A 13,854-nucleotide genomic window follows, 5' to 3' on the forward strand; every position below is an offset into this window, starting at 1 on the left:
ACCTGCTCAGGTGACCCAGGGCATCCTTAGCGTAGCAAGAAAATTAGCCCAAGTTCAGGGGTATTATTGTGAGCAATCATTTGGCCAGGCTTTCTTTGTGTGGTGGTGGTATTGTAACACCCTGCAGAACTCCACTCAAACGAGCGTTAAAACAGCTATAGCACCGAACTGAGGCCCGGCCAGAAGTTCAGCATTAAACATGGACCGTGGCCCAGTGCTGTTTGGTATTAAATGGCACTAAAAATGTCAGAGAATCCAGATAAGCTCATCTGGACAGTAACCTTTGGGAATTTTTAAGCTCCACTTATGTTTACGGGCCCAAATGAAATATGAAAATGCAGGTACGCTTGGCAAAGCGGCGGTGCATCACTACCTGGCACGTTCGCCAAGGGCTTTTGAAATGAGCTGGCTGCGTTTCAGGTGCAGTCTTTTCATTTTGCATCATAAGTCAGTGCCATGGAAGGATTTCTAGTAGCACTAAGAAACATCTCGTTCATTTTCCGTGTTTCCCGTTGTACGTGGAAACTGCAGACCCCGGAGTGAGAACTGCTGGCGGCGGGGCGAGGGGAGGCAATTCCAGGACTGTGACACAGACCCTCTTAAGATACACCTATGGCCATCCCGATTTACAGGAAGCCTATGGCTTGTAAAGGGGCTCCGTTGTAAGTTTGGCACGTGAGAGTTTCGCTTGGAAGGTGAATGAATGTCATGACCGTAGCCTGGTTCCAGTCATGAGGGCGTCCTTTCCTCTCTATTCGACTTTCTTACCCTCTCCCTGCCTCCGGTTTTTCTGGATATGAATGTTTCTGAGCACATCTGTTAATACTCACTGCGGAAAACTCCCCTGGGAACACCATTTCTTGGTAGACTTGCCTCTTTCATAATCACTTATTTATTATACAGCACTAGTGTATTCCCAGCATCTAAATACGTCCTCTGAGAACTCGCTCGGTCTCAGAGGCAGATAGACTGATATAGACCGAGATCGCTCGTTGGGACTCAAGAATTGCTTTAACGAGGTTTCTTTTCTTTTTGTAAGTCTTCTCTATCAAAAAGAAAATGGCAATGTTTCTAATGATAAAAGCCCTGAAAGGCTTCCTCTTTAACAGCCTGCCCACCTGCAGCTTTCACACTGGCATGAGTTTTTGGGTTTGGGTGTGATGAGTAGAGCTAACCGTACGATTACGACCTCTAGAAGGATGTAATTATAACCATATAAAAATGCTTTATCTTGGTATCTTTGAGGGAATAGCTGTCCCATCAGTACAAGGCTAGTTAAATCATTCATATTTTGTATAGATAAAACACAGGTTTGTGTGGACTTATGGATGGAATTCTATGCAGATGAAGACCAACCATATCATTAGTCACACATACGAATATTTAAATAAGCTTGGGTGTCCGACTTTCTTACACCCCTTAAAAAATTGTAGGCATCTTTCTACATGAAGCTGTGGATGTAACAAATGCCCTTTCTTTTAGCTTGCCTAGATAAAAAGGTTGGTTCCTAGCACATCAGTATTTCCCAGATAGACGTTAATGTTGAATAAAAGAGCAACAAAATCGAAGTTAACCTGGCCCGGTATGCGACACGATATGGCACCTGCTGAGACCTTTTGGAGATGGAACCTGCAGACGTACAGCAGGCCATGCGGAGCGTGGCCAGCCTGCCTGCTAAGACAAATCCCAGAGGCTGATGCCATTTTTTTTGGTAAAATGTCGAAATAATTGTTAAATTGTTGTTTCAGCTGCCACCTTTATGGAACACTGGAAGAGAAAACAGATGCGTCTCAACTACAGGTGGGACCTGACTGGGTTTGAAGAGGAGGAGGTTTGTCCCTTCAGTTCTGACTCTTTGACTTCCATTGTAGCGTTGCCAATAGCTCCTTGCCCCGAGGCCAGAGATGTTGCCTCACGGGGAACTGCTCTTGGGGTGGTTCTGTCATTTAGAAGAAAGGAAAATCCTATGCATGAACTATTTGAGGTTTTTATAGCGAGGGTATGACTAGTACGTCTTGTTGCCGTAGAAACATAATTGTATAGCCTCAAAATGTAATTTTTTTGAAGTGTGTAGTCGGGTCACACCTAGCAGCGTAGGCATGGAATATACAGCTCAGACCTCGCTCCTGGGCTGATGTCAGGGTGCTAACAACTGAGGACCTCATTCATCTCATGCTGCTGTAAATCAGAAATGAATGTATTGAAGTTGATAAAGTTACAGCACTGTAAAAAAGCACTGAAAAATTCCTGTTAGCTTTAACGATGCAGGATCAAGCCCTGAATTGGAAAATACCTAAGAAAATATTGCCAGACATGTGGGCCTGGGACATGGGAGGGAGACAGTGTGGAGGTGGTTTGGTTTTTTTTTTTCCATTTGCTAAAAAAAAAAAAAAAATATCCCTAGCCAGGTTTACGCTAAATGTGCTAAATAGCATGAAAGGGAAAAGGGCTGAATCTGTATGAAAAAAGGTCTTAAATCAATGAAGTTTTAGAAGGAAAGGAGAGAAAATCCTCAGCCAGCTGAGAAGCTGTATCCCACCTTTTTGTTTTTAATTTTGTCACTTTACAAAAAAAGGAGACACCTTCCTAGACCATAACGCAGTCCCAGCCCCGGCAGCCTTGCCCTGGACTGTACTGCAGTTCCGAGGCGGCGGAGGTGTGTGGGTCCCTTCCATTTTCCTATGTATGTGACGAGCCACGCTGCGAAAACCCCGCTGCGGGATCTGAGCTAGGACCCGCAGGTCGTACAGGCGTTCGCTGCTTTGTTTCTGGCTGGCCGGCTTTTTATTTTACTTGTTTTTATTAAAAGAAGCATGACCGCCCGTGTCGTATCTCTAGATGTTCTAAATGGATACACAACAAATATTGCCCACGTGAAACAAAAACCTCACCGGCCCTGGGTTTAATGCAGCTTGAAGAGCCTGGCACAGTTATTGTTCCCCTCACCCCCAAAATCTTTCTGCTTGAATTATCTCCTCTTAATATGTTTATCTGCTCCGTAATATATTTAGGCACATTATGCCAGCAGCCCCTATGCTAGATCATACCTATTTTACTGGGAGAGAATATAGGGATTTATTTCCTGGATACTGTACTGCTCTTTTATTTTTGGTAACTTGTTGTTAGCATACATGAAAGTAGAAAGGATTAACTGTCTCTTTCTGATGTCTATCCCCTTCATGTCTGAGTTCAGAGCTCTACACAGCTAAACCAGCAGCTGTTAATAAAGTATATTTTATTCTTTGGTTTGTGTAGTCAATGCTAGATAATACAGTCATGGGTTTAGCAAAGAATTTAAGCCCCTCCTATTTCTGATTTGGGTGAAACTTCAGCTAGTATCGTGTTGAAGAGTCAGGGTTTCAAGTGATATACTAAAACCCAAAGTGTCTCATCTTCGCGTGTTTTTAGGGACACCTAGTTCATACAATACTTAGAGTAATGTTAATAAATGTTGTAGAACATGAGTAGACTGATTTTCTCTGGTAGTGTCTAGCCATCCACTGTACAGCTGCTTGTTTCATGTAATTTTTAAAATATAAATCCAATATGATCTGCAACAGTTCAGTAATCAAATTTTTGTTTTTTTTTTTTTTTCTTGTTTTTCGTGTTTTTTTCTGGTTTCCTGAAGGAGGCAGTCAAGGTTTGGAAAACATTTTTTTTTTAATTGCTCCTACCTTTTTTATTACATGTCTACTGATGAATGCCATCTTTTGATCTCCACCTCTTCTTTTTCAAGCATCAGGTTTTCTTTAGATCTCCCACTGATTGCTTTGCCTTTACACCCTCCCCCTCTCCACTTGTTCAGACTTTTTTCAACTCCGCTCTGTTTCCCATCCGATGCATAATTGTGAATTCTGAATCTTTTGTGAATGTGTAATTATCATGAATTCTGAATCCATGACTCTTTCTGAATCTTTTGGCTGTCTCTTACTTCTGAGTGTTTCCTACACCCTCTCCTTCAATGCACCCGGGTAATCGGTGGATGCTGTCCAAGACAGGATTAGGGGAAGACCCCAACTGACAATTCTCTGGGATCCCAAAGCCAAGTGTTTTGCATACTGACAGCAGATAACTGTTTCCCTCCTGAGCTGTGGATCGCTGAAGTGACGGTTAATGACATGCAAAATCTAAGTTTTATCAAAAAGATAGGTAATTAAAATCCAAGCGTAATGTCATGTGGTATGACCCACGCTGTCTGCAGGTTGTGCTGTACACTCGTTAAATTTAACCTAGATAGCATTGCATGTGGCTGTCTGATAGCGAGTGCAGATCATTCTGCAGTTGTTGCTGTAGAACTGCGAATGATATGGGATTTAACATTTTTTTAAATTACAGTCGACTATCAAATGACAAAAATGACAAAACGAGTGAATTAGAATTCAGTTGGAAAACTCGGAGATTATCAGGAAATCGACCTGCAAACAGTTCATATGTAGCTGATACAAAAAATAAATAATTTTGCTTTTTATTAAATATGACTTATTTGACAGGATCATCCAAGAGCAGAATATGAAGCTAAAGTTTTAGAAAAATCACTGAGAAAAGAACACAAACATAAAGAGGTATGGTAAAAACATTCATTTGTTTCACTTATAAAAGACTGAAAAAGAAGGTCGTTGTAGCAGGCACTGACCCAAGACTAAGAAATAGGTAAAAAATAGAGACACTGCACATTGTGTTTAAATTCGGTCCTAGCATACATGGGATACTCGGTGTGTGCCAGTGCACAAGACCTGATTAAGTCTAGAAAAGTCTTCAATGATCAGATACAGGAGTGTGGTTTAGCTAACTGAGCCAGATTGAAGTTCCTGTTAGGCTAACGAATCAAGTTTGAGAAAACTGTAACAAAACATCTTATTCTGGGCTAGTATAAGTAACTAAAGCCTCTCAGGAGAGGTTCTCTGTCTTGCTAGACTTTTTTTTGTAAATAGAAACATTACTAGAGCATTAATGAAGAATACTAACACCAATTTCCTTGCCAAATTCCAGCTTTGATAATAACTCTCTACCTTTTAAAAACATAACTTCCATTTTATTTCACTGAATAAGGTAGCGCTCACTTCTGCTTTTAACTTGCTCTTTACATCACCGTGACAAAGGTGCTGCCAGTCATTCCCGGGGCGCCTGCATCTCGCCAACGGACGGCGCAGTCCCTATGAGCAGCTTCCCTGCCCTTTCGCTGAAGGCTGTAATTCCTTCCCTATTACTGTTTGTCAGCAGCAGACCAATTTGAAAAAGCTCCTTTTCTCCCCCACATACTGGTTTCCACCCTACCAGGGGTTATTCCCCCTTAACTGCAAGAATTTAGCCGTTCGTATGACGGTGTTTGTAAGCAGAGAAGTAAATGCTCCGGCATAAACAAAATCTGTCGGCAGAAATTCTTCTTTTGTATCTGTTGCCAGTGGCACAGTAGCATGGAACCATGCCCTAAATCAGAACTTTATGAAAACCCTATGAAAATACATCTGCAATAACCACGTTTACATCAAATACGCTTTAAGAGACAGCATACGTAGATTGGACTGGCGTCCGATTTTATTACGTGCTCGTACTTGAGTACTGTTGGGCCCCTCTTAAAAGATGCTCCAAAGCATGTATGTTGCCGTTAATCTATAGGATGCAGTGTGTAAGCGGTTCAGCGTCATGTGCAATACCTTACTCGCGGCACTGCTTTAAAATCCCTTGCAGAAGAAAAAGAATGCGGGTTGCTGCCCTCTTATCGGCTGGATAAACAATGTTGGAACACAGACTTTGTTCTATTCTGCTAAAAACCTGTGACTCGCTGTACTTTTGGGTATATTAGGAATTCAGATCTTAAATGTGGAAGACTGTAGGGTAATCGGACAATTAATGAATGGTGGCCTCCAAATATCGGAGTATGAAAGCTTAGCAATTAAGAGAGGATTTTTTTTTTTTAACCAGACTATTTATAACTTTTTGGCCTGTGTTCAATGTGGATGTTACTAATTTGGGAAACGTGAGAAAAGGAGTTTTTTCTGAAAGACTCAATAATTATCTTTCATTGGGATCTAGAGTGTTAAAGTTCAAATTCAACAGTTGTAAGACAACTTGGAAATCTTCTTAAAGAACAAAATATCTAAAGCTAAACCAGAAATTGCTCATATTTTTTCAAGAGAAGTCCAATTAAAAGAAAATATTTTTTTAAAGGAAAACTTTTTGGACATTCTTTATACATCATAAAGGAAAGAGACAGGCACAATCCTCAATTAAAAAGGGAATAGCCTTTGCAGGATTGCTTGATCTACCCCAGGATTTGGGGCAAGAGTTTGTCTTTTGTTGTTGTTATGTTTTATTAACCTAAAGCTGAAACACAAAGCCTTAAGCAAACAAATAGAGCCTTCCCTTGTGGCTAACCTGCTATGTACAGAGTCAGTAGAGAGTATGTAGATGAATTTAGCAATGCTTTGTAACGCTATATTGCCCCATCCTCTTTTTGTTTCCTTTGACTGCCATCAGAAGCATCGGTATTTTCCGGAAGAGACAGCAAACAAATGGAGACAAAGAGTTAAGACAGTCATGGCTGGGGTGAAATTGGTTCTTTTTATTCAAACTTATGAAGAAACTCAAATTATGAGTAATTATGGAAGACACAAATCAATTTGGTTTTTGGCTGTTGAACCTTTGTTTAATATTCACATTCAGTTCTGGGTTTCTTCCCCCTCCTCCCCTTGTTTCTTCAGCACTCTTTGGGACTGTTTCTATGCATTGGGAATGGCACTGCATGGCTAATCTTAGATTTACCATCCTGGCCTGAGGTTACGTTTTGCAGTGGAGCATGGGCCATGTGTCGCAAGAGTTGCTTTCACTTCCCTGAGACAACGTGCATGTAATAAAAATAGAATTTGAGTAATATTTTTATGTTCGTTATAACGTGTGTGTCATCTTCCGTAATGTTCCTTTCGTTGTTTATTTTCTGGTGTTTAGAAACAATTCCCGGCATCGAAGTTTATGAAGGACTGTAGATGAGCAATACTGTGCTAAATGAAATTTTCATAGCCAAATTCAGGCGGTGGCTGGTTGACTGGATTTAGGGTAGCCTAGGAGGAGTTGTTATACATGCGCATCTTAACTCCTATTGGCGTGGTCCACTGAATACCACGAGCATAGTCAGGTAGTTAAAAATCACTCATATTGGAGGAATTGCACGTCTTATCACACACCAAAACAAGATCTTCCCTGTCAACTGTGCGTTCATCTTGGAGTTACTCAGTAGCATACTTAATCTGTATTTCAGTGGAACATTGCAAAACTGCAAATGTTAACGGGGGAGGGAGAGAGGAAGAAGGAGAATTCTTCTAGGGAAAGCAAAAGAAAATATTTAACAGTAAGAGAGATCTTACTTCATGGTTTATGACAGCCTATTTGCATGTTTCCTTCAAACAGTATACAGAAAAATCTGGTTTATTTATACTGGCAGTGCAGGCGCTTGACCAATTTGAACTGAGATACGGAGTAAACAATTCGCCTGTGTGGAATTGTAACTGTAAACACTGTGTCTGCATCTTCTAACTGGTTGTGTATTTGCTAGGCTTTTCTTCCCCCTCTGTTTTTGTCACGTGTGCAAAATCACACGCTCTATCTTTATTAAATGTACCTTTTTTTCCCCCAAAATTTTAGACAGATAAAGAAAAGCTGACGTGGAAGGATCGTTTTCCAGCCTATTTAACCAATTTTGTTGGCATTATCTTCATGGTAAGCATCACCCGGCAAAACCTGAAATTTATGTAACCGAGTCATTGTATAGAACAGAAGTGATGGAAATGTTAGTGAAGCCGTGACAGACTTTATCAGATTGATATGGTTTGCAATGGCTTTTCCCCAGTGAAAAAATTCAAGCATTTTATTGTTTTACAATCTAAAATCTTTTCAAGCACTTGAATTTCTACTTTGCTCTCTCTTTCCAGTAAAGAAATAAGAATACCTAAATAGGGGAGGGAAAAAATGAGGGCACGGAAATGGAAATTACCACCACCATTGGGACAAAACTTAAAAAGTAGAGAGAGCCCTCTCAGAAAGTAGTCAGGAAGTAGAGAATGGCCTCATTTTTATACCAAACTTTTCTGAAAGAAATAATGTGGCCAATTGCAATCCTGATTGCAAGGATTTTTAATAAATCAGTCAAACTTGAGGTTATACCATATAAGAATTGCAAACAGAGCACTTAATTCACGAAAAAGGTAAAATAATGATGAGAACAGCCTTTCCCCATTTGCTGATAAAGCATTAGCATTTAAAACAAATTTTGAAGAAAATTTGGAACAGATTGGCAGATGGATAAAAAAGCTTAAGCCCTTTCCAAAGGTAAAATACACCAGACTAACTCAGTTCATTTGGTTTTCTGGGGATAGGGATTCTGGTTTGGGGTTGGTTTTTTTTTTTTTAATATTTGTGTTTTCAGAGAATGGAAATGCAGTAAATCTAATCTTCTCAGCTGAAGAATCAGTACCTTAGAAGAATCACACTTTTAAATTATTCCTCTATTTAAGCAATGAAAAATTGAGTAAGATTTTGTCCACCTTGACGTTGCCAGGAAGTGCGTTGATTTAATCAGATTTGATTTCAGTTTAGGATTATGACAGTGTAACAAGCCTGAGTAGGGTATTTGAAGGCTTGTGTGCAGAATTAAACTGAAATACTCCTCTCTGCTTCAACCCTGCCTTTCTTTTATAATAGAGCAAATACCATGTATAAATGCTGGTGCTATTAGGGCTGAAAGGAAGCCCACTAACATTTTTAATATAAGCCAGTAGTTTACATTTAGGTGCCTTTAAAAAAAACCTTTTGCATGTGATTGTGGCATCATTATATCAATTTTTTCATATGATGATTCAAATTAGTAGCAAAAGAGGATCTTTTCCCACGGTTCATCAAAGTGATTGGGAGCCTTAATGCAGAATTTGGTGGACTTGGGATGTGGCCCAGAGATCCCATTTTTAAGGTCATTGCTAAGTCCCACGCAAAGTATTTATAGTTAAATCTTTCATAAGAGGCTGTGCTATTCTTGCTTGCAGGTTGGGCTGACGTTCGCTATAGTGTTTGGAGTCATCATATACAGGATCTCGACTGCAGCGGCGCTGGCCATCAGTTCAACTCCCTCGGGCCGGTCAAGCGTTAGGGTCACCGTCACTGCCACCGCAGTCATTATCAATTTGGTCGTCATCATCATCCTGGATGAAGTATACGGCTGCATCGCAAGGTGGCTAACTCAGATTGGTAGGTTTAAATCTTCAACTGATATTTGCTAAGTGAGTTTAAATAAGAGGACCCAAATGACTGGCTTTCATGATTATCTTCAAACGGGTGAGCAAACCCAGGAAATTCAAATGTGTGACTAAAGATCTAACCAGCTGCTTAAAAATATCAAAGAGCACATGGATTCAGCTTTGCTTTTAAAGTTTTTCTTTCAGCAGTGGTAGTACTAATCACTAATCCAGTTATGGGCAACGGGGATACGGGACACAGCAAAAATTCCTATACCTAATCTTGAACTTCACTGTTCTATATCACCCAATTACTATTTTCATTTTCTGCCATTTTTTATTTGGTGTAAGACATATTGAGAAATACAAAATTGTGAGTGTAAAAAAACACTGTAGAAAAACATTTTTTGAATCATTTCCAAAAAGCATCAGTGACAAAAGGTCCAGAAATCTTTTCAGATAAGTTCTTGTCCATCTGCAAATGATTGTCATGGAGGTCAGCCAGAAGTGGAATGAAATTGGAATTACTGTTGTAACACTTCTGAACGGTGGGATCCTCAGCAGATTGATCACTGACTTCAGTGAGGCCGTATGGCATTAATATACATCTATATTGCTATAAATGTATACCTCTTTGTTTAAAAGATGGCTGATGTTTTCCAAAGTCCGCATTTATAAGACCTTGAAATGTTGCAGGTAGGATAATTTCTTAACGTTTCTTATCCATGTCACATTGGTTCCAGAGGTGCCAAAAACTGACAAGAATTTTGAAGAGCGGCTGATTTTTAAGGCTTTCCTGCTGAAATTTGTCAATGCCTACACACCCATTTTCTACGTCGCTTTCTTCAAAGGCCGGTGAGTAATGCAAAAGGCTGTTCAGGGTTTCAGCTTGTTGCCTATGAGACAGCTGTAGCTGAGCTAAGACCATAGTTGGAAGATAAAGTAAATCTAGTTTAAAAACTCCTCAATATTGACCCCAAAACTCTGCAGCCCCATGGGATAAAGCAGGGACCTGCTACTCTGCCATTTCAAATTTGTTAAAGCCATTTTGTTAAGATAACTTTGTACGTTCAGATACAATCGCCCATCAGGCTATTTACCGTTGTGTATTTACCACTCTTAACTTTATATCATAGCGAGTATCATCCCTCTTCTTGCAACCAGCATGAAAGCACAAGGCTAAAATAAATACTCTGTGTGGCACATTCCAGCTAATGCAACAGGAATGAGGGTTACCTTAGAGGATTTCTGCCGAGATGTGCCTATAATATTGTAGGACACACGACTTGCAGTTTTATGGAGTTGTTTACTCAGTAAACAGGACTTACTTTTTCAAACAAAACCAAAGATAATTATTCTCATTCACTTTTTCAGGACTAAACATTAGGTGGTCCCACTCAAAGGCATAGAGTTTGACATAAATGACTTTAGGAATGGAATTTTAAAAGTATAAAATACATATGAAGTTTATCATTCTAACCATTGTGCCCTAGATTTGTTGGACGTCCGGGAGACTACGTCTACATTTTCCATTCTTTCCGAATGGAAGAGGTAATTGCATTTTCACTCCGTCTGTGATCACGTCGGGTGGGAGCACCATCTTCCCCTGCCAGAGGGATGCAGCAGATGTTCTGACTGGCGTTTCTTCTGTCCACCCTAGTGTGCTCCAGGCGGTTGCCTAATGGAGTTGTGTATCCAGCTCAGTATTATCATGTTGGGCAAGCAGCTGATTCAGAACAATTTATTTGAGATTGGCATCCCGTAAGTAGCGACTTTTGTTCGTTTTTTTTTAAACACGTTTTTTACGATGCGTGCAATACACTGTGTATCCACTGCCCCTTGACGTGAACGTGGTTCGTAGGCTACCTGCAAGATTTTTGCAGTAAGCCTGTGTCCGCTGTATTGCAAATACCTGCATCGTCGCTGCAACTGCATCCAGCAATGCAGATGTCTTTGAAAAGTGTTAGGCAATCTATTGCTTTCCTGCTGGTTAGCAGGAGGTGTAATACTGAACGTGTGATTCAATTATAACCGTGTTTCAGTACCTGTATATGCTGATCCCTGATACTTTTAACATATTCTGGCTCTTGCACAGTTTTTATGACAATAGGTATGGAGCTTATTGTGTCTGTTCATGTAAAATAACTGAAAAATGGGCACTGTGACCGGAATGGCACGCTAACTGAATCATTTTCATTTCCCCCAGAAAAATGAAGAAATTCATACGATACATGAAATTAAAGCGTCGGCGTTCTTTAGACCATGAAGAGCACATGAAAAAAAAGCAGCGTTATGAAGTGGACTATAACCTGGAGCCTTTTGCTGGGCTTACCCCTGAATATATGGAAATGAGTGAGTGAGGTGGAAAGAAGGCATTTTAAACCATAATTATTCTGACTAATTGGGATGGAGAGCTGAGGTTTTTGAACTGTAGATTCAGTGGACAGTCGATACGAGGCATCACTTCATTATTAAAGTGTACAGTCTCGGACTGCAGCGTGTTTCAGCCAACCACGGGCTGCTTCAGGGATGAATTGTGCTCTCTGCTGTTCACGAGCCCTTACTTTAGCACTGTATTTTAGATATTTTCTTTCAAGCCGTGTGACACGTCACTGTCAAGTTTCAAATGCACACGGTTAAATGGCATGAACTTGAGATTGTGAGGCATGTTTTATAATCAGTTGCACCCTACATTGGAAATAAGTTACTTAATTCAGATCTGACAATTCCCACTGCGTATTCTTACAGCAGATTGTTTCTGTTTTCTGAAATCTGGACTAAATCTTCTGAGAGACATATGTGCCTGTAGACCAGGTTGTACTTGACAGATCACATATAATTTTTTTTTCAAGTAATGTTGAGTGAGTGATATGGAAATTAAGCACTGGATATCAGCTCTACATTGCTGTGGCTGTACAGCTACATTTCTTTTCCTACTTTCAATCTTGGAAAGGCTGAGAACTGTTTGACATAATGCTGTTTGCTACAATATCAGACATTCCTGACAGATCCGTCTTAAAAGAGCAACTTTATTTAGTATTTTAAGGAATGACTAGGCAAAAATAGTGGTACAGGATAATGAAGTATACTAATACCCAAAATTGGCGTGCACAGCAAATGCGAAAGCAAATTAGAATATCTGATGACCTTGATGTTCAGAGTAGTTGAAACAGATTGAAATTTAATAGTACAAACTACAAGGTCATGCTGTCGGTTCCTAAAAATAAGAAAAGATGCAGTTAGTGAGATCAGCATTTGGAAATAACAGAGGAAGAGAAAGATGGGACCCTAACAGGATGGGTATGATATCGATGTGATGTCCTCATCAAACAAAAGCAAGTATGACCCCGGGTTGTAGGAAGCAAGTTATTCCCAGTAAAGGTGGAGAACCAGTCCTGTCCTTTTCAAAGACCACGTTTCTATGCTTCAGAAGAGAAAGCTTCCAGTGGGATTAGTGAGGGCTAAAAACCTGCTGGGTGGAGCATGGCAAGTTTATGCAGAGCTAACACGGTCATTGCCATAATCCCACTCCTTCAGATCGCCCCGGTGCCAGCCTCGCCCATGGCAAAATTGTTTTAGGAGCTTCCCCATCCTTCTGGCTGCTTTGCCTTGCCTCAGCAGCCCCGGCTTTTGCAAGAGGGGCCACTGGCCTCCAATGCCCAAATGGAGCAGCGGTCAGGCAAACCGTGCCCGACACAGAAAATGTGGTTTAGTCTCCCAGCAAGTGTCACCTTGTTAGAATTTGGGGGGATGGCACTGGCGAGATGATGCTTGCATTCCATAAATGCTGACCAGAGCCATTGAAATGGTGGTTTTCTCTTTTCAGTTATTCAGTTTGGATTTGTAACTTTGTTTGTTGCATCCTTCCCGCTGGCGCCTTTGTTTGCTTTGTTGAACAACATCATCGAAATCCGTCTAGATGCAAAAAAATTTGTTACTGAGCTGAGGAGACCGGTAGCAGTCAGAGCAAAGGACATAGGTAAGTGCACATTGCTATTGTTATCCCTGTGTGTTTATTTCTGGATTGATGGCAGGATATTATTATGCTGAGTTAGTTTCATTAACAGGAAGACATTTATAGGAAAATTCAAAACATTAGACTGTGGCTTAACTGTGAACTGTCATAACCTATTGAGGCTTTACTTTTAAAATAGAATGACCAGAGCTTTAAATTCAGATTAATATTTTATTAAGTAAACAATATCACTTTTCAAATCAAAATGATCAATAGCATAGCGAAATATCTTGCATAGGTTCTGCACATCAACAGTTCTTCCTGGCAATGCAATTTTCTTGCAGAAGCAAAAATTTCTGCATTTAATAACTCTGGACTGGGCTGAAGAAATACACTTGGGAATGAGAGGACATTCAAAAGTCCGTGGGTAAATGTATCCCTTCGTCCTTACTCAGCATGAATGTCGGAAGGGTGAAGCTTGAAAGTTGCAGTGAATCTAGCTGGAACTGGGCTCTGTGGTTGTACGGTGACAACAGACCAGTCCTCCCCTTACTGCGGGGGGCTAACAGCTACAGGTGTATGTAACGAGGAAGCTATTTCTCCCATATTTCTCCCAAATGTTGCTTACTTATGAGTAAAAAGGTCATTAAAATAATTGTTCGTATTACAGAGCCAGTC

General features: G+C 40.3%; 1 protein-coding gene across 6 annotated transcripts in view; it reads left to right on the plus strand.

Moving 5' to 3' along the window:
- ANO1 (anoctamin 1) overlaps window positions 1-13,854 on the plus strand; it is a 49,660-nt gene that overhangs the window by 25,185 nt on the left and 10,621 nt on the right. For 2 of the 6 annotated variants that reach the window (XM_075163350.1, XM_075163353.1), the window contains 11 exons: window positions 1,749-1,831; window positions 3,629-3,640; window positions 4,491-4,562; window positions 6,478-6,555; window positions 7,639-7,713; window positions 9,033-9,234; window positions 9,965-10,076; window positions 10,715-10,772; window positions 10,882-10,982; window positions 11,428-11,573; window positions 13,048-13,200. In XM_075163350.1, coding sequence (XP_075019451.1) covers window positions 1,749-1,831; window positions 3,629-3,640; window positions 4,491-4,562; window positions 6,478-6,555; window positions 7,639-7,713; window positions 9,033-9,234; window positions 9,965-10,076; window positions 10,715-10,772; window positions 10,882-10,982; window positions 11,428-11,573; window positions 13,048-13,200 — 1,092 coding nt within the window. The remainder of the gene's footprint in view (window positions 1-1,748; window positions 1,832-3,628; window positions 3,641-4,490; window positions 4,563-6,477; window positions 6,556-7,638; window positions 7,714-9,032; window positions 9,235-9,964; window positions 10,077-10,714; window positions 10,773-10,881; window positions 10,983-11,427; window positions 11,574-13,047; window positions 13,201-13,854) is intronic. The other 4 variants (XM_075163349.1, XM_075163355.1, XM_075163352.1 and 1 more) reach the window with 3 other exon arrangements.

This window comes from Calonectris borealis, chromosome 14 (assembly GCF_964195595.1).
Source record: "Calonectris borealis chromosome 14, bCalBor7.hap1.2, whole genome shotgun sequence".
NCBI lineage: Eukaryota > Metazoa > Chordata > Aves > Procellariiformes > Procellariidae > Calonectris > Calonectris borealis.